The 27215-nt window shown below is 40.8% G+C and overlaps 4 protein-coding genes across 9 annotated transcripts in view; all 4 read left to right on the top strand.

The window, feature by feature from the left end:
• Nucleotides 1-3669, top strand: part of usp45 (ubiquitin specific peptidase 45) — a 38758-nt gene extending 35089 nt beyond the window's left edge. For 2 of the 4 annotated variants that reach the window (XM_028017412.1, XM_028017413.1), the window contains exons 17-18: nucleotides 379-523; nucleotides 1362-3669. In XM_028017412.1, coding sequence (XP_027873213.1) covers nucleotides 379-523; nucleotides 1362-1492 — 276 coding nt within the window. In that variant the 3' untranslated portion in view covers nucleotides 1493-3669. Of the gene's footprint in view, nucleotides 1-378; nucleotides 524-1361 lie in introns of those variants that run through there. The other 2 variants (XR_003595498.1, XR_003595499.1) reach the window with 2 other exon arrangements.
• A 1596-nt stretch (nucleotides 3670-5265) lies between these two features.
• Nucleotides 5266-15937, top strand: pnisr (PNN-interacting serine/arginine-rich protein). Its single transcript, XM_028017011.1, has 12 exons — nucleotides 5266-5408; nucleotides 5874-5985; nucleotides 6105-6299; nucleotides 7958-8202; nucleotides 9450-9633; nucleotides 10662-10852; nucleotides 10955-11095; nucleotides 11187-11286; nucleotides 11837-11890; nucleotides 12281-12466; nucleotides 14132-15212; nucleotides 15601-15937. The coding sequence occupies exons 2-12, from the start codon at nucleotides 5895-5897 to the stop codon at nucleotides 15632-15634; spliced, it is 2502 nt and encodes an 833-aa protein (XP_027872812.1). The 5' UTR covers nucleotides 5266-5408; nucleotides 5874-5894; the 3' UTR covers nucleotides 15635-15937.
• Nucleotides 15938-17633: 1696 nt separating this feature from the next.
• coq3 (coenzyme Q3 methyltransferase) lies at nucleotides 17634-27158 on the top strand. Of its 2 annotated transcripts, XM_028018078.1 has the most exons (7): nucleotides 17634-17806; nucleotides 17844-18101; nucleotides 22428-22565; nucleotides 23394-23493; nucleotides 25242-25517; nucleotides 26329-26488; nucleotides 26643-27158. In XM_028018078.1, the coding sequence occupies exons 1-7, from the start codon at nucleotides 17772-17774 to the stop codon at nucleotides 26798-26800; spliced, it is 1125 nt and encodes a 374-aa protein (XP_027873879.1). In that variant the 5' UTR covers nucleotides 17634-17771; the 3' UTR covers nucleotides 26801-27158. The 2 variants fall into 2 exon arrangements, with proteins under 2 accessions (XP_027873879.1, XP_027873880.1); XM_028018079.1 differs by having other exon boundaries at nucleotides 17638-18101.
• Nucleotides 18253-21430, top strand: LOC114144868 (uncharacterized). 2 transcript variants are annotated; one of them, XM_028018081.1, is made up of 3 exons: nucleotides 18253-18781; nucleotides 19330-19579; nucleotides 19690-21430. In XM_028018081.1, exon 3 carries the CDS (start codon nucleotides 19747-19749, stop codon nucleotides 20785-20787), a length of 1041 nt encoding a protein of 346 aa, XP_027873882.1. In that variant the 5' UTR covers nucleotides 18253-18781; nucleotides 19330-19579; nucleotides 19690-19746; the 3' UTR covers nucleotides 20788-21430. The 2 variants fall into 2 exon arrangements, with proteins under 2 accessions (XP_027873882.1, XP_027873881.1); XM_028018080.1 differs by lacking the exon at nucleotides 18253-18781 and having other exon boundaries at nucleotides 19195-19582; nucleotides 19693-21430.
• Nucleotides 27159-27215: the final 57 nt, after the last annotated feature.

The raw sequence follows: 27215 nt of genomic DNA, 5'->3' as shown, positions 1-27215 counted from the left end.
ACTTTATTCTCATAATTTTATAACTTTATTCTTGTAATTGTATGACTTCTCGCAATTTTTTTATGCTCTCATAGTACGGCCTTAACACTCTCTTAGTATTGCCAGAGTGAATTTGTTGGTGACAACAAAATCACTCACTGTATGGTATCTTTATGTTTATGTACAATTTCTGGTTAGGTTTCAACCATATAAACATTCCTTTAATAAATTAACATGACATTTTTCCAATCTCTAGCGGCACAAGAATCTGACATTTCGTTGCCAATTAGTCTCGAGTCTACATCTGTAAGTCTAATGTCTTTGCTCAGATTTTAATCTAGACTTTTGCTCAGTTTTTGTGTCTTTCTTTCTTTCTTTCTGTTCCTGCATGGTTTCCAGAACCTGGCTGCCAGCGAGCGCGTCCTCTACAGCCTGTACGGGATCGTGGAACACAGCGGCTCAATGCGGGGCGGCCACTACACCGCCTACGTCAAAGTGCGAGCCCCTCAGAGGAGAACGGAGCAGCGCCACAAGAACCTGTCAGGTCAGGGGTCAGCTTCTTTACAATCTGGCATTGTTCTGTGGAAACCTAGTGAAAGTGGCATCTTTTTTATTAATTTTTTTTTTTTTCCTTTTTCGCTCAAAGAAAACTGCGCGTATTGGGAAAGGTCACGGAAACCCGAAGGAAGCAAGCGTCCTTAGAATAACGCGATGTCTTTTTGGGTCAGCGATAAGAGCTGCTAATAAAAGCTCGTCTGTCACAGTTTGTTCTTCTCTCCGCTCCGGCTGCTTTTCTTCCAATTTTAAAACGATGCCGTTAGTGCGAGCGCCACATTCTGAAGTGCCGGGAAACTGGCATTTAAATTGTGCCTCGTGTGCCAGGTCAAACTATCGGAGGCTGGAAACTCAAACAGAGCCGAGGTGGCATCCGCAAACTTTAAAACAATGCTCAAGGCCAAGGATGAATCACTGTAATATTTACACTCTGCCTCTTTTTTTTGGGTAAAACTAACAGTTAACTTTTTTGCAAGATATGAGCTTGTTTTAAGTCAATAATTATTTAATGGGTTAAAAAATGTTTTTTTCACTTATTACACTTATCTTTGTAAAAAAAAAAAATCACTTGTAAGCTAGTTTTGTCTTATTTTAAGTGTAGTAAGATATTTCCACTAGAAACTAGACAAAAATCCTTGGTAAGATTTTGTGTTTTTGCAGCGCAGGATGGATCTGATTACCTTTAAGAAATATAATCGTCATTTAAATTTGCAGTTTATTGATCTGAAACATTTCAGTGGAACACAAAAATCAAAAGCATACTAAATATGAATACTTTTTTTATTGACTTTAAATCAAAACGATGCTGATGCTTCCCATGTTTTCAGGTGCGAAGGAGGCCGGCGGCAGCTCCCAGGGCCAGTGGGTGTACGTCAGCGACACCACCGTTCAGACTGTACCCGAGTCCAGAGTTCTCAGCTCTCAGGCGTACCTGCTCTTCTACGAGGAAATGCTGTGATCCCCCGCATCGCTCAACTTCTTTTGGTCTATTTTTGGTATTTAAAAAAAAAAAAAATGACTCAATACTCCTCATAAGCTCCTCATGCAGTTCGAATACAGGAAGAGAAGAAGAAAAAAAAAAGGGAAGCAACTGACATTTTCAAACACAAAGGATATGCAAGGGAAAAGAGAAAAAGTAAATGTCGACATCATCTGGATTTTACCTAGAATTTAATTTCAGATCCCGAATTCAAACTCTCGTCTTCTGAGAGCGCGCTTCGGAGAAAGACCTGGAGCTGGTTAGTATTTCTAATGAGTCTCAGTCTGAGTACCTTGCAGAAGGTATAAAACGCATGACGGAGTTTGCTACCGCAACGGACTAGCAACTAGCAGAATCAATGCATGCCTAACCGCAGTCTGCACTGACTTGTTGATGTCAATACATTGTGTGTCAGAATGAATGAGTGAAAGACAAATGAATGTAGCTGAAAGGTGCTATGACTATCAGTTTGGGCAGTTACAGTAAATATATCAATATATTTCGTCTATATTGTCTCCATGTTTATGCTGGTTACACGACAATATTGCCAAGTTGCTCTTCCAAATTCTGTTTGTCTGCAGCTCCTTTAACGTTGCCATCGCTTGCATCCCATCATGCACTTGCGAGAGGAGAATCACCGACTGTTTTTGTGGCGCCATCGTCTGGTGTGAGATTAGCTGCTGCGCTACAAATGTCAAGGTCACTGTGGGTTATTATTACGGCATTTATTAAAGAGCAGTTGTAAGAACACAGGGTCCAATTTTGTTTGTCATTCAGTAATGCTGGCAAAATGGTTTAAAAAAATCATTTTTGTTAAGCTAATAGTCTTCAGTTTATGCTTTGAAAAATTCAAAACAAATTAATCAGCAATTTTACCTCATATTTATTTTAAAATATGATTTATGTTGCTTCAAAAAGTTGATTAAAAGTATGTGTGTGGCTGCGTTTGTCCCGCCTTGCGAAGAAAAACCTCACCTTGAGTCATTATGCGTTTCATCAGCGGGGAAACAAATAAGACAAAAAAAAAACTAAGAGAAATAAATAAAAAAGTTAAGTCTTCTTCCCTCTGAAACAACTTCTATTCTGAAGGTTGTTTTTAATTAGTGCGACCTGGCAACACTCGGGTGTGACGCTATTGCTTGTCGCATATCGCCACCTGATTACCGATTGGTCGAGTCTAAAGTCTGACGACTCCTCTCATTTCTTGATATCTCTTCACATCTATTTTTTTTTTTCTTTCTGCTGCACAGCAAAGACAAAACAATGCATTAGGAGACAGAAACATATCGATGCAAGTTGCTCTTGCGTTGGTAATAATGAGAAACCCGCTAACATTACTAAAAACTAATTATATTTTCATCAACAGTTTCGCCCGTTTACCACTACAAACAGCTGTCGGCGAATACTGATGACAACTGCGACACGTAGCATCTTTTACCAGCAGTTTCTCTGTAAGCCCGTTTGCTTTGTATTTCATGGGAATGTACAAATACCAGACTTTCTGTGATCGGGTTTGCCAAAGACACGTTTTGCATCGGGCGTGGAACTTGCTGTGACTAAAAGCACACAAGGATAAATGATGTGTTTTACAGAGCAGCAGATGTCATCTTCCTCCATGTCGTCACGGCGATGGGAGCAAAAATTAAACATTCTTCATATCAATTTAAAGAAATCAATGAAGGCCGGTTTGGGGGACAAATGAATGTGTTGCCTAATTTTGGCATCAGAATATATATATATTTTTTGTTCTCGTTTGCTCGCCAATCATTTTGCCACAAATGTATAAAGAGCGATCAGACTATCGGGTCACAACCTCGAGTTTAAAGAAGAAAGGATGAATTCAGTGCCTCTGCCTTCATATTAACAAACGTGTGTGTGATGAGGATAAAATATTTGCAGAGTAATTTAAACAGGGACGTGTGCGTTTTATTTATGTACAGTATAGAGTTTTCCGTCGGCAGAAACAGTACAAAGTACTGTATGTGTATTTGTATAAAAGAGAGACAGTACAAAAACTCATGGTGCTTTGGGTGTGAAAGATCCTCCCACCTCCTGGGACTGAAAGTAAGACAAATTGGAATTCTGTAGCTTCAATAATGTTTGGGAATGAGTATAAAACACATTGTATCAAAAATAAATCTCATTCATGAACTGTACAGTCTGCAGGACTCCTTTATTTTTCACATTCCATCTTTGTGTGGAACAGTGCTTGCTAAAGAGAGATCAAGACAGATTTTATGTTTCCTATTTTGAAACTGTTGTCATACTGTTGTGTTTTTTTTTTGTCCGGGCTGTCACTGCGCATCCCGCCGAGCCGCATCCCGCCCATCGTGGCCTGTTCCCGGCCGTGACGGGTGCAAAGCAGCACTGCTTCGGAACATGTCGCGAGCTGGTGAAGAGGAGGTGGGTGTGGAATCACGAAAAGGGCAACGTCGAAAAGCATCGCCCCGCGTGTCCTCTCGGCTCCCCGCGCGCGGTGACGTGCCTGTCACGCAGCTGGAACATCGGGACCGGTTGTCACGCGGCCACCAACGAAAACGGCAAATCCCTCCTGAAATGTGTTTTGTCTATTTTTTTTTTTAAAAAAATAGGGGGGAGGGGAAGGAGGGCGTCTAGCTGGAGGAGACGCTGCTGAGGCGTTTTGACGTGATTTAATCTCACTTAATGAATTCTTCCCTCCCTCCTCTGCCCACCCCCCAACAATCTGTGACACACTGGGATGAGAGTAATAAGGTGCTGCTGGAGTTGCTGCCTTACCAGCAGTGGAGGTTAAAATTGTCTTCTTCACCATGCAATCTGCTGTCACTGTCAGCCTCACCTCGACAGACGCGGGCGCCCGGCACTCAACACGTTTTCTCATGCTGACGTCGACACACTTGGACTGCGCGTGCCTGGGGCTTCGGACAACACCTGCAAAAATCCTTTATCAAGGGTTGGCAAGTGATTACTTTGCCAACCTGAATAATGTTTGCGTGATATATTTAGTGTAGTTACAAAATGTAACTTTTGTAAAAAAAAAATTAATTATAAATATTATAATTTTTTAGATTTTCTTTACTTGTTCAATCTGTCACCATGCCGTGGCAGTATGGTATGAGGCAGATATGTGAAAGGATCGATCTCTACCGCCTCCAAAGCGCCACTCCAAAACAAAACCAGCCAGTCAGAGCCAGGAGGAGGCTCTTAATGTTGTCAATCAACTGTTCAACATGCTAATGGCTGGGAAATTACTTACCATTACAGGAAAACTGTTTATCCGCCGTCACTGGTGGCCATAGCAACTGACCTCAGTATTCATGACATTCCTAGCTAGCTGCGGCATAGCAGAGAGCAGGGGGGGGGGTTGGGGGCACTGTTCTGCTTTGGGCCCGCTACAATGGTGAGCCGCCTGTGATGGTTCACCCACCAAAGATTGCACTGGTGCTGCGTTTAGATGCTATGTGCGCCCGTCGACTCCTTTACAGCGCATAGTGAAGTCCAAAAGAAAAAGTATTTCATTCATCCACCACTAAAAAGCCAATAAAGGATTTTGGTCTGGCTCAACATTTAGTTGACTGATATTCTTTTTTTTTTCTTGTTTGTTTTATTGAAATGTTTATTGAAACAGAAAATCCAGAAATATGAAAGCTACGTACATTTTAAGTAACCAAAAACACCCACTTCTAAGCAAGTCCCACCGTTTTTTATTTGTATTTTTTTTTTCTTTTTGAACATATAACCTAATTCGTTCTGTTTACGTGCAGCGTGACACATCTTTACCGCGTCTAAACTTGAATCTAAACATTCCCAGTTTTCAGTGAAGGCAGCACAGCTCCGCTTCCTCCTGTACAGCTTCTTGCTAACTGCAGCCATTTTGATTTGAACTGTATCTCCGGAGAGAAGCAGACTGGAAAAGGTGGGAATTGTGTTACGCTAAGAAAAGCACGCGTGTTTAATTTGATGTCTACTCCCCTTTGAACCGTTTGACGGACCACAGACTCGCTCCTGTGTTGTCTTAGAGATAACAACAGAGTCAGTCCCCTGCGAGCTCTAAATCTTAGCTAGCATTAGCCGACGTTAGCTTCCTTAGCTCTACGTACGAGGCTGTCTTGGAGGTTGGCATTTCATCTGGCCGTGCGCTTTATTTTGGTCTCGCACGTCAACATGACATGAGACCCGTCGTTTCACCTCGCCTGTATCCAACACAACAGCCGAAAAAACTGTCAATAATTTCCAGTAATCCCCGGCGTTTCTAGCTAGTGAGCCAGCGGCAACGTTGGCGCTTTTCTGGCTGTTAATGAGAGGCTATCTTGTAAGGTGTGTTAGATTGCGGATGTCGTCTTAGCCGAACCTGAATGTCACTTGTTCGGGGATATTGCAGGTGTTACTGCGGAGAGGAGAGATGTGGGACCAGGGAGGACAGCCGTGGCCGCAGTGGCCTCTGAGCAGCCAGCAGCAATGGATGCAGTCCTTCCAGCACCAGCATGACCCAGGTCAGTGAAAGATGCGTTCACGTTCTAAACATTTTTTTTCTTTTCTCCAATAAGAAAAACGATGCACGATTGTTTGTGATTATCTGTTGATATGTTGGGATTATTTGTTGTTTTTTTAGGTCAGGTGGACTGGGCTGCTCTGGCACAGGCCTGGATAGCCCAAAAGGAGTCAACAGGAACACAACCGCACAACATTCAGCCTAATGGTCAGGACCTCCCCGGCCATGATTCTGGTCCACCTGGTCCACCTGCTCCGCCGGCTAACCATGGAGCCTTTCAGGGTGAACCAGGGTTTGGACGGATGTGGCAACCAGGTAAACGCTGGAAGGGTTGGGGGGGATACTTTGATTTGACTGTAGGCTTCCCAGAGAGCCACTTCTCAGGTCAATTCTGCTCCAACTAAAAGATCAGAACTCTAACGTAATGCTTGATGTCTCTGATTCAACACATACCAAGAGTGCTAGGCTAGCATTAGCCTTTTTTCCCACTCTTTGTTTTGATATGACACTTTTAGTATTAAATTTGTAACATTTCTAGTGAATTGTTTGGAAAAAGCGTTCAGGAAAGGCTGTTTTTCAGGTTTGTGAACTTAGTCCTTTGCTGTGAATGTTGTAAAATGTAATAACTCGTGTTTCAGCAGTTCTCTGTCCTGCTGCTTCTGAGACAGGCAGGTCACGTGACGGAGAGAACCAAAAGTAATTGTAAAAGGTGAAGATAACTTGGATCAGGGAACACCCAGATTAGTAAAATCAGTGCAATAATAGGCAATGTAAATATTTTATTGTATCGTCACTCGAATTCCAGGATCATCAGATAGAAACTGGCATCAGAAGAATGCAGGTTGTGAAAACAAGAAGTCTCATTCTAACATAAACTGTGTCGATGTGATTGTGTCTTGCGCAGTTTTCATTAAGAAAATTGTTGTTCATTCAGTGAAGTTACCAGAGGTATTTTTTGACAAACGTAATAGCAGTGTTGTTTTAAAAAATTACTCAAACACTCAAAAATTAGCCCAAAAAAAGGATGCTTAAGTAAAACTATTCCAAGATATGTGTTTTAAAAAGTTACTCAAGTAAGTAAACCTGAATAAATGTAACTAGTCACTACCTGCCTCTTCCGATAAGGTCGTTGTATAAATTGTGCTCATGAAAACAGGCAGTGATTTCAGTTTCTATTTTTTAAAAATTGTTTATGCATATTGCATCCATGTGACTCCTTGAGGATGTGGCAGATGTACAATAACAGACGGTAGACCAGGAGTGTACAAACTATTTGTTGCGTTTGCCAAAATCGTTAAGTTAAAAGTAATCCTTGAAGAAAAAACAAAACAAAACAACTTTTGTTAAAAACTAAAATTCCTAAAAATGAGATTAGGATTTTTGCTTGAGTAATAAAAAAAAAAAAGTAGATTTATTTTTTACTTTTTGTAGAAAATGAATGTGAAAATCATCAAAGATCTGAAGCTTAAAAAGGAGTTTGCGTTTTCTCTATAAAAACAAATCCAGTTTGCACATTCTTTTGTGCCCAATTGAAACAAATAGAGGGGAAAACTTTCTTAGCAATAAAAACAGGATTTGGGTCATAATTTTTTATATGCTCACAAATAATTACAAAGTCTCCTTTTGAGTAAGAGTCACTGGATGAATATGTTCATATTTACTATGAAATGAGAGAGAATTTAAAAATAAGTGGGGTTATTAAAAGACAGGTGTTTTGTGTTTTAACCTAACCTTTTTGATTGGAAAAACAAATTATTTTCTCCATGACAATCTTACCTTGATTAAAATAAAAAAGTCTCCATCTCTGCTGGAGCACAGAATCAGTCCAGGGTCTGCAAATATGACATATTTAGCCATTTGAACTTGTTTTATTGAGTGAAGCCTCAATAAACCTTGAGAGGTGAAACCTGTCACGGTTTACTGGAAATTGTGGAAAGCGTATAATAAGTAAATGGTGACATGTTGCTTTGCAGAGTGGGGGATACACAGTCAGGCCCCTCCCCCTCCGCCGCCACCCCCACCCGAGCAGCCCTGGATTCCTCCGGGGTCCGGCCCGATGGACGTGGTGGCCCTGAGCGAGGACAGCAACAGCCAGGACAGCGTGGAGTTCAACTCTGAAGCCCACCGCGGGGGTTACCCCCAGAACAGCCATGGGTATGGGGCACAGCCCGACAGCTACGCCATGGCCCCCATGGCCATGAACCAGTTTGATTATCAGGTATGCAGATGCTGCGGTAGAAACTGTTGAAGCTTGTTGGGTTTTAGTGTGAGAAGCGAGTAGCAGAGGAAGAGGCAGTCCGCAACGTCTGTGCTGGACGCCAGCGTCTAGCTGCGTCAGAGACTCTGTCCACATGTAATGCTTTACACTCTGCATGTTTGGAGTGTTTAATAAAATGTTAAAGCAGATGTTCTGCATCATTTTGCAAATTTCAACTTATGAAGTGAGGCACCTGCACTTTGTATAGAAGTTGGACATCCATCGTGTCATTAGGAAAAACAGAGAGGATTTGCTGAGACAGCAAACACATCTAGTTTATGTTTTCCTAAGAACAGAGAAGGGCTGAGAGCATTAATCGGGTTAATTGTGATGAATTTATTGTTGAAGTCAACTAATTTAGTAACCGGTTTATTAACTGGATTGTATTGACTCAGACTTGGGATTTGTTGAAAGAAAAAACAAACTGAGAGCAGTGATTAAGCCAAAACTATACCAAAAATATTTTCATTTTGGGTTCAAGATAAACAAAGAATCCTTCTTTCTCTATAAATATGTTCACCTGAAACTCCTCAGGTGGCAATTTTAGCTTCACATGTTCAAATTCTGTAAAAAAATCTTTTTTAATAATGTCATATTAAGCACATTTTTAAATGTAATTATTAATCAGTTAATTCCAAAAATAATCAGCATAAAAGATTTAAAGAATGCTATGTTGAAATCAAGCCATAAAATATTTATTTTCTTACTTAAAAAGGGAATTGAATTATTTGTATAATTGAATGAATTTCTAATATTGTATAAGTCTCTTAATTGAAAATCTATAGAGCGTGGTATTTTTTAAGTCCAATTGTCAGAATAATTGATTGATTATTCAATCAATAAGATAATAGTTAGTGGTTATCAATCACTAAGATAATCAAATGACGTCTGCTCTACAACATTTGATTAGCTGCTCTAAAAAGAAGCATCTTAACATGACAAGTATTTATTCAGAGTAGGAGTTTATAGCAGAATATTGCTGTATGTTGCTGAGCCGGAACCAAAAGCAACTTTAATTCTCTGAATATAAAGTAACAAATGCCGACCAGATGTAAAGATAAAGCCCAATGAGGGCCACCGTTGACTTTCCAGAAGGTTCCGGTAGGAAATCTGGCCGTCTAGCTAACAACTACAGTGATGGAAGAAACGATGAGCTCCATTTGCTTTGGTCCAGTATTTAATTTTCAGCCTGTTCCGTCTGTTCATAGCACGGTGCCGCTCCATCCTTCCCCCCGACTCCCACGGGGTTTCACTCCCCGTACTGGCAGGGCCCCCCTCAGAGCAGGCGGGACACCCGACCGCCCGGCTTCAGGGACCGGCCCCGATCCCCCATCCCGCTCCCCGTCAAGCCTCCAGAGGCCCCGGCTCCTCTGGCTCCTCTAGCACCTCTAGGTGAGTTTCACTATCCATTGCTTTGTAAACCTGATGGAATTTAAATACGTATTCAATGCCTTTGCTAAAGTATTCAGACCTTCAACCTTTTCACATTGCAACCACAAATCTCAGTGTATTTTTTGAGACTTTATGTTGCAGAGTAGTACATAGTTGCGAAGAGAGGAAGTGCATTTCAACATTTTTTACAAATGAAAAGTGCGGATTTGTGTGTTGTCCTCTTTATTCTGATATCCGTAAATAATATCTAGCACAACCAGCTGATGGGACTAAATACAGGACAATCAGGAAGAAAACCAATTAAACCATGACACAAATATTAGTAGAAGAAAGTGATGTATTTTCCTTTTGATTTGAATTCAACCTTTCAGTGTAATTCTGTCCATTCTGCTCAATATTTATATAAATGGTCTGTCTGGTCAGACTTTTCACATATGGCCTTGTACAAAAAAACCCATTGTTTTAAAAAATCTTTCAAATTTTCAGGTGTTTTTATTTTATCTGTATATATTTAATTAAGTTGCAGTTTATGATTTTTAAAAATATGTTTACATTCAATGGGGTATATTTTGTTTTGCTGACAAACAAATTAATTTCCACACAGTAGGACTATTTTTGTTTTTAATTTTGAACATGATAGAAGTATAAAATCATACTATAAAATTCTACTCTTATTTTACCTCAAGTATGCACTGAACTGCGTTGGTTTATGTCAGAATATTCCAGTAAATACATGAACGTTGCAGTGTGACAAAATCGAGTATCAACTTTTTGGCAAAGCATTGCAATTTGCCTGAATTAAATTTCTAAATGTTTCAGATATTTTTTAAGTTCAGTTTATGAAAAACATCCAAGTTTATTACAACTCTTAAAAGAAATATCAGTTTTAAATGATTTCCAGTCATTTGTTCTGCACTGAAAAGTCAACAAGCTAAAAGAAAATGTCATGTTGTAGACAGTAATGTGATTATTCGGTGATAGTTCCTGACAAATTAAACACTTGCATCGTCGATGTTGATTTTCTTCAGACGCCATAAAGCGTCGCACGCTGCCAGCATGGATCCGAGAGGGTCTGGAGAAGATGGACAGGGAGAAGCAGAAGAAGCTGGAGCGAGAGCGGATGGAGAAGGAGCGCGCCGAAATGAAAAAGGACAACAGGAAAGAACATGAAGTCAGCATGGAAGGGGATGGGCCCCGTTTGCCCCGCAAGAGCAAATTTGTAAGAATCTTTTTGGATCTTGATGCTGGACACTTTCTGGGTTATTTTCTTTTTGCCATCAAGTAGTATCAACTCCTAATTCCTGCTTACCTTTGAAATCAGGACAGCGACGACGAGGGCAACGACGAGCACGAGAGCGAAGAGAAGATGACCGTGAAGCGAGAGTTTACCGCCCGCAGCCCGTCTCCATCGGTGGAGGACAGCGAACCAGAACTAACCGACGAGTTAAAGGAGGAGCTGCTGGTCGGTTCCTCCGTCACATCATCCCAACGTCACAAACAGCCGGCTGCAGCCATGTCAAACATGAACCCGTTTGTTTACATCTCTCCTACAGATGGGCATCACTAAAACTCTCCTGACTGAGATCCTCCTCACGGTCACCAACGAGGAGATCATGCACGTTGCCAGGGATACCCACAGAAAAGCCACTCGAGGTCTGCTTGCCCCTTTCCCTCACCATATCATCACCAGTTGCTTTTCACCAATAAGTCTGCAGATAAATGATGTGCATAATAATGTTTATAATCTAGTCACATGTAAGAAAGTTGATTGAGCATCATATGGAGTTTATCTGATATGCATTTTTTTAAACCATTCTCTGCTAATGCACCAGATGGAGAGAGAGCATGCCTCTGATAAATTAGCTAAAAAAATCTAAAATGAACTGGAAAAAAACAAGCGTCTGTAGTCACTGAATTCACCTCTAGGGGGAGCAAGTGACATGGTTTATTGAAGTTACTGCATTAGTACAGATTGGTTTCTTACCCTGTTTGACTTGAAGTTTGTTGTTAACCCTCTCTTTTTTTCTCTATTTTTCTTTTTTTTTGTGTATATTTTCATTTTTGCTTTAATCTCTTGTTACCAACGGCAGCTCTTGTGACTAGTGCTAAATCTGTGGCCCCTTCTCTAGCAACTCTCTTCCGTTAAGAGACAATGGCAGTTTGTGTTTTAACATGTTGTTCCTGTTGTTGATGTGAATCAAAGCTCCTGCAAAACAGCTGGCACAGTCAAGTGCACTGGCTTCTCTGACCGGTCTCAGTGAGTATCCCTTTTTCTGTCGCTGGGAGGGTGGATGGGTGGGTGGGTGGGTGCGGGGGGGAACGGGAAACGAGAAATGCTTAGAAATCATGGTTTGGAGTCATATCGGGCAAAACAATAAGAATTTTAAGACATGACGGCAAAATATATTAGTTTTTTAAGGTCATTCAAGACACGTTTTCTGTTTAGTTTCACAAAAGCATGCTCTTTTCTTTTTTTTTTTTTTTTTAGATTTGTCAGTGATAACTGCAGATTTACATAGGATTAAGTGCCTTTCATGGGGGTTCCTGTGTTTGAGTCTGTTTCATTATTTGGAACCTAATTGTATGAGAATGCGTCTCGTTTTCCTTCCAACGATTGAACGGTCTGGGGGGGGCTCTGTTGTGGCAGGCGGGATCGGTGACTACGGCTCAGATGAAAGCGAGGACGACGACGCTCGCAGCGCTCGAGGGTCTGACTCTTCGGAGACAGACGAGGAAGAACTGCACCACCGCATCCGAGCGAAGCAGGACGCCTTCCGCCGTAAAGAGCAGGAATTGCAGGAAAAACTGGCACAAGAAGCTCTGATTGCACGTGGTGAGTCTCAAGTTAGCTTTTTTTTTTAAGCACTTAAAAGGCATTGAGGTTTTTTTTTCTGTGTTTCACATCAAAACAAGGAGAAAAAGTTTCCAAAGTGTAAAATTATATACATAGAAGTACGATAGTTATTTTTATGACTGTCTAACCTCTTCTTTCTTAGATATACACTACATTTACAATCTGATCCCATAAACGACATGTCATATAAGACTAATGCTATTTTAGACATTTTAAAATAGAATAGAATAGAATTACTTTATTCATCCCAGCAGGGAAATTACTTCGCAGTTACAGCAGCATAGAGACAAGACACACAACATCCACCACTGAGTAGCAATTGTAGACAAGATAAAAAATAAAATAAAATATAACATGCTGTCAATATAAAAAGCAGCTTAGAGCAGTCCTTGCAAAGATTCAAAAATGCAGATACATTATGTAGCTATATGTAAATATATGTACAGCAAGTGTGCCACAGTGCAGTTGTGCAAAATTGGACTGATTAGTGCAGAACAATGATTTAGCTGTTATTGTACAGTGAGATGGCATGTGGCAGGAAGGATTTCCTGTATCTGTCCCTACGACAGCGGAGCTGGAGCAGCCTATGTGAGAAGGTGCTCCGCTGTCTGTCCACTATGTGGAGGAGAGGGTGCTGTTTATTGTCCATAACAGACAGAACCTTCTTCAGTGTCCTCCTCTCCACCACAGTTTCCAGGGACTCCAGCCTTAGTCCCAGTACAGAGCCAGCTTTCCTGATGATTTTGTCTAGTCTATTAGAGTCGCTGGCTCTGATGCTGCTTCCCCAACACACAGCAGCAAAGAAGATGGCGCCGGCAACAACACTGTGATAAAAGGTTTCCAACATCTTGCTGCACACATTGAAGGATCTCAGCTTCCTTAAAAAATAGAGTCTGCTTTACAGCTGTAGATGTAGTGTGAAACATTTTATAAAAAATACAGTTCCAATACAGTCTAAATAAGTCTGTATTGACTTATTTAGACTAGACTTATTTAGTCTAAAAGTGTGGAATTTCATTTTGGTGTTTTCCATGCCTGGAAACGTATGTAAAGATATTTGTAATCCCCTCTCTTTGACTAAATATGATTCTTCCTTACTTCATGTCCTTACTTTTGTTTTCCTTTGATTAACTATCTCCTTCCTCCACTGTGTATTGTTTCTTTCATTGTTTCCTTGGTTTCTTTTTTTCTTCCTTTCCTTATGTCCTTTGTTATCTTAATTTGATATAGAAGTAAACGTTTACATGAAAAGGAATTAAAGCTTTAGCAGGTAACATTTATAAAAATGTGTTTTTTACATATTTGTTAAAACTGTAATTATGTCATGACACTAGAATGACAGATAATCTGAAAAAAATGTAGCTACTCTGTCTTCCCCCATTGCTTCCTGTGCTAACTACAGAAATGCAATTTGGTTAGAAACAAACAATCAGAGCCAGGAGGAGGGTCTTAGTGCTGTCAATCAAGCTCTTGTGATAGTTTTAAGAAACATGTAAAAAAACAACAACATATTTTTACAAAAGTTACATACTGCATCTTTAATGAAAAAACTTCAATTATACAAAGTGAGAACCAGTTACTACAACTTTATATAAAACTAAGGTTCTTACATTTGTTTTTAATCTTTCTTTGTGTGTTTTCCAGACGAGATGGCAAAGGAGAGATTGAGCAGAGAAAAGGGGGAATACAATGAGGGTCAGTTAGAAAATGCACACAAACAGGAAGTAAACGAGAAGGAGCCAGAGTCTGTGGTAGACAGGCGCGGGTCCCGTAGTGATGAGGGCAAGCACTCAGGCCGAGGGAAGGAACAATCGAGGCGAGGCGGCAGCGACTCCCCAGCCAACGGTCACAGCAGCAGCTCCCGCTCCACCTCCAGCCGCAGCAGCTCCCGCTCCTCCTCCACGTCCTCGTCTTCCTCTGCATCTTCCCGTAGCTCCTCTCGGTCTTTGTCCCCGCAAAGGAAGAGGCGGCGTAGTCGCTCTTCGTCCCGCAAAGCCCGGCGGCGCAGCCGCAGCCACAGCTCCCACAGGCACCGCAGCGAGAAGGCCAGGGACAGGAGGAGGAGCAGCGCAGAGCGCTTAGGTCGCCACAAGAGGGAGCGCAGCGCTTCCAGAGAGAACAGGAGCCGCAGGAGTAGGTCCCGGTCCAGGGAGCGAGACGGGGACAGAGGCAGGGGTAGGGGCAGAGACAGCCGCAGTCGCAGCAGAGACAGAACTAGGGACAAGGACAGGAAGAGGAGCCGGGAGCGCAGGGACAGCAGTCACAGTCGGAGCAGCAAACACAAACAAAAGGTCTCCAGCAGGGACAGGGAGAGGAGGAGAGACAGAAGTCGAAGCCATGAAAAAGATAAGAAAAAGAAAGATAGAGACAGAGAAAAAGATTCAGACAAAAAGAAAGAGAAGCCTAAATCTAAAGAAAAGGAGAAGGAAAAAGGAAGCTCCGTTACAGAGGAGAACGACAAGGCAAAGAAAAGGAAAGAGAGTGACTCTTTGACAGACTCCCAGAGCGACAAGCGCTCTCGGCAAGATAGCAAATCGTCTAAGAAGGGCTCCAGCAAAGCTAGCAAGAAGCGCTCAGACTCCGACTCGAGTAGATCCCCCAGCCTCGAAGTTAGCAAGGAAAAGAAATCTAAGAAATCCAAACGTAGCCGGTCAAGGTCGGTGGAAAAATCTCACAAGTCTGGTAAGAAGGCAAGCCGCAAACACAAGTCTAAGTCACGATCAAGGTAGTATTCGTTTTTTATTCCCTCTACTTACTCTGTTTGTTGTGTGTCTCACTTGAATTTGTATTTTCAGAGAAATTTTGACTGTCGTTGCCGCAAAGTGCTCAACTGTGTAAAATCAAGTGTTATACAGTACAGGGCTTATGACGGTTTTCTATGCCATATGTTCAGTACACCTTGGGTCATTTTTGCCTTTGAGGATCTTCGTACTAAAATGTAAAACTGTTTGTTGCGTTGCACTGTCTTCATGGTAGCTTCCTACGTAGAGACCTATAGGACATTAGTCTCTTTGCTATGATGGCTGGGAAGCAGAATTTATCTTTGCATGTTGTAGCGTATGCTTTGAGCGCTAAATATATCATTAATGTCGCGCCATCCGCCTCTCTTCCAGGTCTGCATCCCCATCCCATCGAAGCAAACGCTGAGGAGCACAGTCGACATCTGGATCTGTGCATTTACCCGCTTAAAATTCCATGAGTTGAGCAGGCTTGTCTCATTATAGAGGCAGTTGTGTAGGTGAACACCCCCCTCATACATTTCTTTTATTGTAAATATGCTGTAATTTTTAAAGTGTGACTGATAAACAATACATTTTGAATGCTAGATTTCATTATGCAGAGTTTAGTCGCACTAAAATCTGAAGTTGTGCCGTTTTAAAACATAATATGAACATTTCCTTCCCTTCTCACGTTGTTGTACGATGTCCAATAAAGCCGTTATCTTCCTTGTTTTGTCTCATGTAATTTCAAATGCTGCTATTGTCATTGCTGTAACGAATCAGAAGATGAAGATTTATTAGAAATGGGATTGGGTAGTGGGCTTTGTCCATGTAATTTAGCTTTAGCATCCATCCATCCATCCATCTTCTTCCGCTTATCCGAGGTCGGGTCGCGGGGGTAGCAGCTTCAGAAGGGAGGCCCAGACTTCCCTCTCCCCAGCCACTTCTTCCAGCTCCTCCGGGGGAATCCCGAGGCGTTCCCAGGCCAGCCGAGAGACATAGTCCCTCCAGCGTGTCCTGGGTCTTCCCCGGGGCCTCCTCCCGGTGGGACGTGCCCGGAACACCTCACCAGGGAGGCGTCCAGGAGGCATCCTGACCAGATGCCCGAGCCACCTCAACTGGCTCCTCTCGATGTGAAGGAGCAGCGGCTCTACTCTGAGTCCCTCCCGGATGACTGAGCTTCTCACCCTATCTCTAAGGGAGAGCCCAGCCACCCTACGGAGAAAACCCATTTCGGCCGCTTGTATCCGCGATCTCGTTCTTTCGGTCATGACCCAAAGCTCATGACCATAGATGAGGGTGGGAACGTAGATCGACCGGTAAATCGAGAGCTTCGCTTTTTGGCTCAGCTCTCACTTCACCACGACGGACCGGTACAGCGCCCGCTTGACAGCAGACGCTGCGCCAATCCGTCTGTCGATCTCCCGCTCCCTTCTTCCCCCATTCGTGAACAAGCAGATGAGAAAAAACAAGCCACTTGCCTTGTCTTACAAAGCCAGTTTGTGGATTGTGAAAAGTTAGTCCTGTTTTGAGGTTTAAATGAAAATAAGCTCTTAAATGTATTTGCAGATCCTTTGAAATTGGAAAATGTGTACTCAAAGTAACTGCAGAGTTCATTTCAGAAGACCGGTGTACCTTGGATTTAAAATAGTTGGGTTAGAGAATCGAAAATGTGCACAAGACTAAATATGCTAGCTTGTCATCTTAAAATCTCAGCCACGTTTCAAGTCGAGACCAGAGAAACATACAACAGTTTCAATTGGATTGATGAAAAGTCACTGACATGGTGAAGACTCATCCAGTGATCGGCAATTAGAAGAAGCCAATACGAAGCCACGCTGTCTTTGAGAAAAGATTCAAATTCGCTCAAGAGCAAATCAGCTGGCCTGGGGATGTGAACCAAGATTCCAGGGATTACTCATCAGTTGACCCCCAAAACTACCGCCGGAGAGGTGGCAGCTATTGTTATAATACGGGAACAGAGAGGAAAAGGGTTAAATACGATAGTTTCCCAGCCAAAACGGGAACATGACTGTTCAATAACTAATTATGACAGGTTTCAAAAAGATATAGAAAATATTTGTGTTGAATTGTAACACCAAAAGAAAAATAAGACCATATTAGGTTATAATGTGAAGTGTGTTAGAACAAAATCAATTCCAAGTTTTTGTCATGTTTGTACAACACTGCATTACTGTATTATGCATTTCAATTATAAAAAAAATACATGGGAATTTCTGAACTGGCGTTATTAAATGGCAGTTCACAATAGTAAAGGTGTCCACTCTGAGAGCAAAAGGTACTTTACAACCTAATAAAACTTACTCAAAATGGAAAACATGAAGAAAATCTGTAAAACTGTAAAATATACCAACCTGGGTGACTATCACATCCAGAAGGTGGCGGTAGAGACGTGTTGACGCCCACAGCTCCGACCAGACAGCCAAAGAAGAAAAAAAGCCTTATTCAAAGGAAAATTAAAGAAAAATGCCAGAAACAATTTGAAGATAAGAAAGGAAGATTGTTGTTTAAAAATTCAGAAGAGGGTTGTAAATTATATTTTTATGTTATCTTATTTCGCGCTCCTTGCAAGTTGGTGGCGATAACGCACCGTGGTGCGGTTTGCCAACCGCGAGGCCATTAAAACCTGGTAGTAGTAGAAGAAGAAGAAGGAAACAAACAAGAAGGTGTTGCACAGCTGACGACTGCAGGGAGATGTACTGCAACAAGTTTGGCACAAGTCTCATGTTCGGGTTGAAGGGCCTTGAAGCGACCTCCGCCCGCGGTGCCTTCCAGAGAGCGGCGGCTAGGAGCGGATTCAGCTGGGCTGCGGTGTGTAAGCAGCGGACACTGCGGCAGCAGAGGAGCGCCTGTGCAGGGATGCACCAGACCGGGTACTGACCAGAACCGAGCCAGCCGAGGCTGGGAGGTTTGATGACCACCTGAGCCTCTGGTGTGCGGCGTCCGCGTGAAAAACAATGACGTCCAGTGAGCTTTCCGATGATTTTTGGTTATCCTAACAAAAAGCCGAAGCTGGTTGTATATGTAGCAATTTAGCCAATCAGTGATTCTTGAGAATAGGGACAAAACAGGTCCCATGGATAAAGTACAAAATTTGAATAAAATATACACCAAATATATATTTTTTAAATATCTGACTAAACTAACCTGGGTCATCTGAGCACAACAATGTATGTTTTCCTGGTGTTTGCTGAATATTTTTTTATTTTAAACATTGTAGTAGGTGAATGGTGTCTGTAAAAGCCCTTGTCCTGGTGTAGAACTCAATACATTATCATAGTTTAAAAGAACTAAAATAATTATATTTAGTTGTCATAATATATTATTTTATAAGTATTCAAACAACTAACTTCATAACTATCAATGAATGCAATTAAAAGTCATTTAATGTATTTTCAAATTCAATTGAAATTGTGTCCTCAGTTTTTGTCAACACCGTCAGACATAGAAAGAATGTGAAAAAAATCAGGCATTATTGAAGGGCACCAGAAATTCTGAGGACCCCATGACCACTTCCTTTCTCTTCCTGTGCTTGGGGGGATAAGCAGCTCTGGTAAGCTTATATTATTCTTTTGTTTTTTCTTCTTTTTTATTCCTAAGTTGTTTGTCACAACCATAAAGTGTCAACACCATAAGTAACATTTTTCAAAATTTTGATGAAATTTTGTTAAATAAATGCTTAATTTTAGTATATTTTAAGGATTTAAAAGAACTGATGAGCTACAATATGGCCTCCTTCAGAATATCATCATATAAATGAAGTTAGCATGGCGTTTTGTCAACTCCGTCAGATGTCAACTCCATCAGATTTTTTAACTGACGGTGTTGACTCTCTTAGTGATGGTGTTGACAAATGTCACTTAAGTGTGCAGTTAATTCATTTTACTGTATTTTACATAATTGACAGCACTTCACATTCATCATGTATTTCTTTTTAAAAATGTTTCTGATTATTTTCAGCAACGTGTAAAGTTTAATGGTTTAAATTTAATACAATTTTATTAGTCCTTTAAAATTAATAAGATGTAGTTTATTTTGTAAGGGAAGGGTATGTTTATCCCATGACAAGCAGTGTACTGATGATAATTGCCTATATTTCAGGCTACAATGGCCAGAGAAAAGCTGTCAGTGGAGGAGCGCAAGAGAAGGAACAGGGAGTATCAGAAAAGAAGGAGAGAAAAAATAAATAGCCAGCCTGAGCTGAAGGAAGAGTTTTTAAGAAAGGAAAGGAAAAGATGGAGACAGAGAGTGGAAGAGGGAAAAATAAAACATATCAATAATCTGGGTGAAAGAGATAAGAGACGTAAGAGAAGACTTTGGAAGCAAAAACAAAAGGAGGCAAGAGAACGCAGAAACAGAGCAAAGGAAGGCCAGAAAAGTGTAGATACCCCACCGCAGAGTCCTGTAGATTTAAATTTTGAAGAACCAAGGAGCACTAGGCAGCAGGCAGCAGGGGAAAGGGAAGTACAATCCTGTCACTATGGACAAAATCTCCCGCAGATCACACTTCACACAGGCATGTTCTACACTGGGCAACAAAAAGCAGGATTCTGCACAATCTCGGAGTCAAAGCGTCAGGATGCTGCAGCCATATGGACCTATATGGATCAAATCCTCACAGATATTCACATCAGATATCCGGCTATAAACACTATCCACTTTTGGTCTGATGGTCCAAGCAAACAATATAAAAATAAGAAGAACTTCTTTCTCCTCTGTGTTGTCCCGCAACGTCTGGGATTTGAGAAAGCTACATGGAATTTCTTCCCAACATCACATGGCAAAGGCGCTCCAGATGGCATTGGGGCGACGGTGAAGAGATGTGCTGACAGTATTGTGCTGAGAGGTCAGGATATCATAGATGGCAAATTATTCTTTGACAAGGTGTCCAACAGCTTAAGTGGTGTCAAGCTGCAATTTGTGACAAATGAAGATTTTCAGTCTTATGACTCTCTCCTCCTGCAAACCCTGAAATCAATTCCAGGAACAAGAAACATTCACCAAGTGCTAGCTCAGGGGAATGTCATCCATTGTAGGTTCCTTTCATGTTTTTGCGGAGAGCCACAGATTTGCAAGTGCTTCAGTCCCACCATTCACTCTTTTGGCAACACAACACAGGACCCAGATGTCCATGAAAGTTCAACCACTGCTAAAGTTCAAAATCCTCTGGAAATGCTGATGGAGGAAATGGAGAAGGAGCCGAGCAAGACACCTAAAGGAACAACAACCCTGATAGATCCTTGTGATGTCCAAAGTGAAGACTGGCTTGTTGTGATGTATGATGGAAAATGGTGGCTGGCTAAAGCCTTACAAATTGACAAAGAGCACGAAGATGTACAAGTGGAATTTTTTCATCCTCATGGACCAACTCTTAGCTTCAAGCAAAAACAAGGTCGTCGGGATATCTGCTTTGTGCCATTTTCGGATGTCCTAGTTAGGCTGAGAAAACCATCCTCACCAGTCCGCACAAGCAGCACCAGGGGTGTATACCGCATTTCACCAGCTGTTATGGATTTTATTGAAGGAGAATATGTGACACGTCTATTGCCTGGGGATTAAATATTCTGACTTTTAAGCGATTTAGAAAGATATGAATTAGTTCACAATATATTTCAAAAAGTTCTGTCGTGTATATTTTTGTTTGTATTCATCTTTTACATTTTGATTGAAAATCGTCCTGGTTGATGACTTCAGTGACAAAGGTACATTCTCAAAAATTTAGATGTTCCTTGAAATCTAAATATGGTTATTTCACATTTTTTCTTCATATCTTCACATTCTACAACATTTCAGCATTTAATTCTTCTTAAATGTCATTTCAAGTTCAGTGTTTTCTTTTTACTTACTAGTTTGTCACCACCATCAGTTTTGTGTCAACACCGTCATGTGCCGTCAACTCTGTCAGATGTAGTTTATGTTGCATTTTGTTTAAAATAACATTTATTTTGTTTCTTGATAGGCATTTGTTTGTGAAATGTCTGAATTCATGTATTTGGTGCATATGTGTTTTTTACTAATAAATGACACTGTTCATTGTGGTGATTACTTTCAAAATTGTTTTTTGTATCAATTGAACTGGAGTAATTAAATACAGACTAAATAAATGTTTAAATTGTGGTATGATTAATTTAAAAAACATGGACATAATTAAAATAATTAAGACACCACAGAGAGTAAAAATATCAGTCATAAGTTCATTAAACAATAATTTTATACCAATTTATTTTTGTCTGATGGTGTTGACAAATTTCTCAGTCAGATCCAGTAAAAATGTAATTTAAAAGAAAATGCTGCAGCTGGGAGCCTGCACCTTAACATATTTACATTCCCAAAACATTATTTGTCATGTATGAATACATAACTTCAGGAATAAATAACATTTTTGGTGGAAGAATTTTAAAACCATTTTGTCCCTTATCTCAAGAATCACTGCAATACAATTGTAGTTGATTATGACTGTTATTAGGCAATTAAGATTTTTTTCCATCGGATTATATTAACATTACCAGTGCGCACCCCGCTTTTTGCCCGGCCAGTCCTCCGTATGGGTACCAAACTCAGGACACCTTTCACCAGCCTGTTTTAGTGGTCAACAGGTCATAAACTAATGCTAATACATTTGCTAATTGTTTAAAAATTTCAATGAAAAATCTACTTAAAATGATCCCAAATAACATAGAATTTTCCAAAAACAATTCAATTTTTTTATTCTCTTGATTACAAATAGACTGAGTGAGGAAATGTTAGATACATTTTCTCTCCCTGCCTCCCAATGGAAAGGGTGCATTAACCTCATTAATAGCTAAATTTATTTGTTAATTTAAAAAGTATATTTTTAAGGCATATTATATTCTACTTAACTAAATTCAGTTTAATTACATGGTGCCAATTCACAAACCAGTTAACAAAAAGTCAATTCAATCAAACCATAGATATAGCCTACTCCAATTGATCCAAGTTACCAAACAATGCAGTCAAGTTCAGTTTAATATTCAAATTAGTTTTTAAAACCTTTATATATAAGGAAACCCAGCAGACTGTTCCTGTAAAAAAAAAAATCTGTTCTATATTTCTAAATGCAGATGAATGCAGCATTGAGAAGTAACTGCATCGAGTTCACGCTGCTGTAAAATGAAACTCAAAAGCTACATTTAATATGTTTTTGTTTGACATGATGATGACCACTGAACCATGTACAGCGTTAGGTCAGCCGTCCACACCACTGTGGACCCCGGTGAGGTGAAGAGGTTCCAGCTGCTGGCCAACAAGTGGTGGGATGAAGAGGGAGACTTTGCTGCCCTTCATGCCATGAATGACCTCAGGGTGCCTTTTGTACGGTGAGTCTGTCACTCTTTCAGTTTGGTTAGTTGTTTGTTTTTTTGCTGACTTTTTTAAAAAACATGTGTATGCGTAGAAGCTCAACATAATTGTGGAATGAAAAGAAAAATGTGTGATGTGCATTTGTATTCATCCCCTGTCTGCCAGTACCGCATGGAACAAAATGAGAAAAGTGTAGTGAACTTGTACACGGACTTCCAGTTCTTAAGTTGTATTTGGGTTTTACACTTTGAAATACAACTAAAAACTATTTTGAAACTTGGGTTTCCTGCTTCTTACAGGGTTTCCGCTCATCCTTAAAAAGTCTTAAATTTACGTAGCTAACATTAAGGCCTTAAGATGTCTTAAATTCATTTTTTTTTTTAATAAAGGAAGTTGGCGTTAAATATGTCAGTCAGAGGTCTTACATTTTGGGATGGCAGGACTATTTAATCTCGTAGTTTTCTGTCATGCAAAAGAGTCATCTTTATTGCATTCTCTGACTCGAAGCGGTTGAGGCTACCACTAACTAGCTGCTAAAATATCCTTGCTAGCTAGATAGCTTTTTTTACATCTATCATTGGCAAGTGCAAATTTATCGCTAGTTGGGTGGACATTTGTTTACTCTACTTTTGTTCTGTAATGCTTCATCATCCCACAGCTATTCCCTCGATTTAGTTTTTTCTGTCTCGTATTCAAAATGGCATTAAAAAAAAAGATTTTACAAAGTCTTAAATTTCTTGACTTATTGACAGCTTGTGCTCATTTTTATCCAGATTGAAAGAAAACTTTTCTGGTCTACAGCAAATTTGAATGTGAGACTTTTGACGGCTCTGCCATCTTTTCAGGGATAATCTGTTGAATGCGCAGAGAGAGCGTCACCCCGGACAACCGCTGGCAGGACTAAGAATCCTGGATGTGGGTTGTGGCGGAGGCCTGCTCTCAGAGGTGAAGATCTTTCTTTTTTTTTTCTTCTTCTTCTTCTCCCCTCTCTGTTTGGGGGAGCAACGCAGTGACCACAGAGACATCGAGACACATCCTGCTCTGTAGTATCTGTCTACTTTGCTGTTTCTTTTCTTTTTTTTTCTCTGTCGCATTGAAGCTTTTCATTCACGTTTCAGTGGCAGCCGACTCCAATCCGCATGTGAAAACACGCACTCCGGTGTCGTCCCGGCTCTACTCTCTTGTGGTCTGACTGGTCGCGGTGTGGTGGACTGGACAGCCAGTCGTCCACTGTTGTTTATCTGTTTGTTATTGCTGATGGGTGGACAGCTGTGTTCTGAACGGAGGACATAACCAGCTCGGTCGTGTGATCTGGGATGACAAAATCAGGCCTCCGTAGGGCACATCCTGTCATATTTATGGAGACTCGCAAACGCGCCCATATAAGGCCATGTTAGGATCATACATGTTTACTGTGTGTCGGGTTGCGTTGCCCATCAGAGTGGATCAGACGTGGGGAGGGTGAGTGAATGAATGGAGCCTCCTGGGCAAATATTTGCATCTCTCCACAAGAGGACAGTGTAGTCAACACCTAACATAACAGGATTGTCCAAAATAGAGAGCTGAATTCATGGTTCCACTTTTTTCTCAACAGAATATTTTATTCAAAAGTTCTGAAAATGTGAGATGTTTTTTTTTTTTGTTTTTTTTTTTGGTCAGCTGTGGTTTTTGCTTTGGAACTCTCCTGAATGCTGTTATTTTTCTTTAGTCTCCTTTCTCATTGTTAAATCATGACCACTGACCGTAACTGAGATTCGTGAGGCAATTGTAATTATTATCACTCCAACTTTGAACAGGGGAATCTCAGAGGTGTGGACTATTTACTTAATTATAAGTGAGTCAGAGTATGTAAAACCTACAAACCCAGACTGAGTGGAAGCAGCTAAAAGTCTCTAAAAGTGACTTTTCTATGCAGAATCAGTCTGTTTCTTTGTTTACTCCCAAGAGTTTATCTGGCCTGGTGTAATGTAAGAACATTGCCTGTCACACTCACTGTTCAATTTTTAAGGCAACTATATTGTTTAGCCTTAAAAATATGTTTTAAGCTGCAAAGCTTAGAAGGAAGGTGAAAACACAGATATGTGATCTGTTGCTCGTTTGCTTTACACACTATAGCAATCATTTTCTGTGGTTAATAACTGACTGAACATAAACCTGTTGCAATTGCGTAATTAATCACATAAACTAAAATTAGCTCAATAATTTCCATCCTGACAATCACTGTTTATTTTTTGAGGAACAGGTTTGTTTACAGTTTACAATTGTGCAACAAAATTGATAATGACAGGCCTTACTAAGTGTCCATTTGACACATTCTCAAATGTGACAGTTGAGAAAACTAATTGTTCTCTTAGCACATTGCCTATAATTTGCAAACAATTGGCTCTGTTTCAACATAACATTCATAATCATCAGTGTAAGGTGCCCAAAAGATGAATACTTTCCAGATTTTGTGGTGTTTTGTCACAAAAAAAAAAATGCTAATATTAACCCCATAAACGGGGCAGCAGTTATTATATGAACTCTGTTGTTTCTTAGGAATCAGAAGACTAAATCTTTGGAACAATGTTAACACAAGGCCAAATTCTGGTAATAATAATGTTTTTCTTCAATAAAATCATTTGGTTTGAAACTTCCAACTGATGTTTTTTTTTGTTTTTATTTTCTCCCCCACCGCTCCCTCTCCTCTACAGCCACTGGGGCGCCTGGGAGCCACCGTATTGGGTATAGATCCAGTAGAAGACGGCGTCCGCATCGCCCAGCTGCACGCGGCTCACGACCCGGACCTCCGCGACCAGGTGTCCTACCGGGCCTGCACCCTGGAGGAGCTCGCCGGCGGAGGGGAGGCGCAGCAGCTGCAGCAGCCAGAGCAGGGGGTCACCCAGTTCGACGCCGTCGTGGCGTCTGAAGTGGTGGAGCATCTGGCCGACTTGGACACTTTCGCCATCTGCTGCAGTCGCGTTCTGAAGGTGCGTCGTCTCTATGCGTTTGTGTCGTTTTACTTCTCTAGCCGTTTACATCGCTATGGTAACACACGTTCGCCTGAGCGCCCACGGTGTGCATATGGTACCGCTGTTGACTTCTTATCTCAGATAGAGCTGCAGCTAGCGATTATATTATCGCTATATTAGTAATCGATTATTCCACCAATTATTGTGACGATTAATCGAATCTTAAAAGTTTGCCACATTCTTCACATTTGTCATTTCAGCTTATTTTCTACAATACTAAAAATGCAATAACAATACAATAAACAAATATTTTTAAAAAATAATATAATAAACATTTTATTGCCTACAATGCAAGAAAATAGAATTCCTTTAATGCACGCTTGTTTGGAGCAAAGGAAGAGTCTATACTCTAGTTAACGATTAATCGATTACTAAAGTAGTTGATTATGATTTCAATAAACGACTAATCAGATTAATCATTTCAGTCCTAATCATTTCAGATTAGGACTGAAATGATTAATCTGATTTTAAACTGTAAAATAAAATTTTAAAAAATATGTCTTTGTGTATGTATTATGTAGGTATTTACATTAACTTTGAAATGTCAAAAAACGTGGCAGCATTTTCCAAATCAAGCATTTGCTATACTCTAGTAATCTTTCCCGTTACCTGCAGAAAGTTTCACTTTCTCTGGCGGAATGAATCAGACGTGTCTCAATGTGTGGCAGAAAATACAGTAGCTTATTACGCCTCTATGTTTTGGTGCATTACAATCCAGAAACGTCAGAATTTTCTGATCTAAGCCCGTGAGGTCCTCTTCTCTGTGCAGCCCGGAGGCTCACTCTTCATCACCACTCTAAATAAAACCAACCTGTCGTATGCGCTGGCCATCGTCGTTGCCGAGCAGCTGCTGCACATCGTTCCCAGAGGGACACACGACTGGGAGAAGTTCGTCAGCCCCGTGGAGCTGGAGCGCCTCCTGGAGTCCAGTGAGTCTCAAATGTACAAAAAAAAAAGAGGGAAAAGTACCGACTAAGATCCCATACAGATGTTAACTACTTGTCTGCATGTTACCCAAATATTTTATTCCTATTACTTTGTACGGTAAAGGTTTGTCTCTTTTGCCTTCCTCTCCCTTCTCAGATGGTTTCTTGGTGCAGTCTGTCCAAGGAATGCTGTACAACCCGATCTCTGGAGCCTGGAGCTGGACAAGCAACACTGAAATCAACTATGCCCTCCATGCTGTCAAGCAGGATGATGAAGCTGAGGATGGCAGCACTCCCCTGGGGGGGCCACGATGAAACTGCACACAGCTGAACCACTTTGTTGGAAAAAAAAAGAAAAGAAAACAGGGATTGAGGTGTGTAGCTGGACTCTTGGTGTCCCTAGGGTCAGCTGTGAAACACCAATTAGAGACTGAGATTATTCAAGGATTAAAGACAGACTTGGTATAGAATGACCTGTGTGCACTAGTCATTAAGACATGAGATTTAGTCAGAATGTTAATGTGGTTGATATATGGAAAGAAGCTTGCCTTGGAGTAATTCTAAGACTTCTGTGTCAGAGCATATCGTTATTTTCATCATACGCCATTCTGCACCAGTGAATGTTTCTCAAAATGCATCTTCCTCTATTAAAATGTACCTTTTCACTGTTATACATCTTGGAATTATTTTTATTTTTGTCTGCTAATATAAACATGGCTACCCAGTTTCC

The sequence above is a fragment of the Xiphophorus couchianus genome, chromosome 5 (assembly GCF_001444195.1).
Source record: "Xiphophorus couchianus chromosome 5, X_couchianus-1.0, whole genome shotgun sequence".
Taxonomy (NCBI): domain Eukaryota; kingdom Metazoa; phylum Chordata; class Actinopteri; order Cyprinodontiformes; family Poeciliidae; genus Xiphophorus; species Xiphophorus couchianus.
This window is presented reverse-complemented; position numbering and strand designations above follow the sequence as displayed.

Coding starts and splice junctions, on each gene's coding strand:
- pnisr (XM_028017011.1), top strand. CDS start 5,895: ATGTGGGACCAGGGAGGACAGCCGTGGCCGCAGTGGCCTCTGAGCAGC. Junction 8,203..9,449: donor TGAACCAGTTTGATTATCAG/GTATGCAGATGC, acceptor GTCTGTTCATAG/CACGGTGCCGCTCCATCCTT. Junction 15,213..15,600: donor AAGTCTAAGTCACGATCAAG/GTAGTATTCGTT, acceptor CCTCTCTTCCAG/GTCTGCATCCCCATCCCATC.
- coq3 (XM_028018078.1), top strand. CDS start 17,772: ATGTTATCTTATTTCGCGCTCCTTGCAAGTTGGTG. Junction 23,494..25,241: donor GCGGAGGCCTGCTCTCAGAG/GTGAAGATCTTT, acceptor TCTCCTCTACAG/CCACTGGGGCGCCTGGGAGC. Junction 26,489..26,642: donor GGAGCGCCTCCTGGAGTCCA/GTGAGTCTCAAA, acceptor CTCCCTTCTCAG/ATGGTTTCTTGGTGCAGTCT.
- LOC114144868 (XM_028018081.1), top strand. CDS start 19,747: ATGTTCTACACTGGGCAACAAAAAGCAGGATTCTGCACAATCTCGGAG.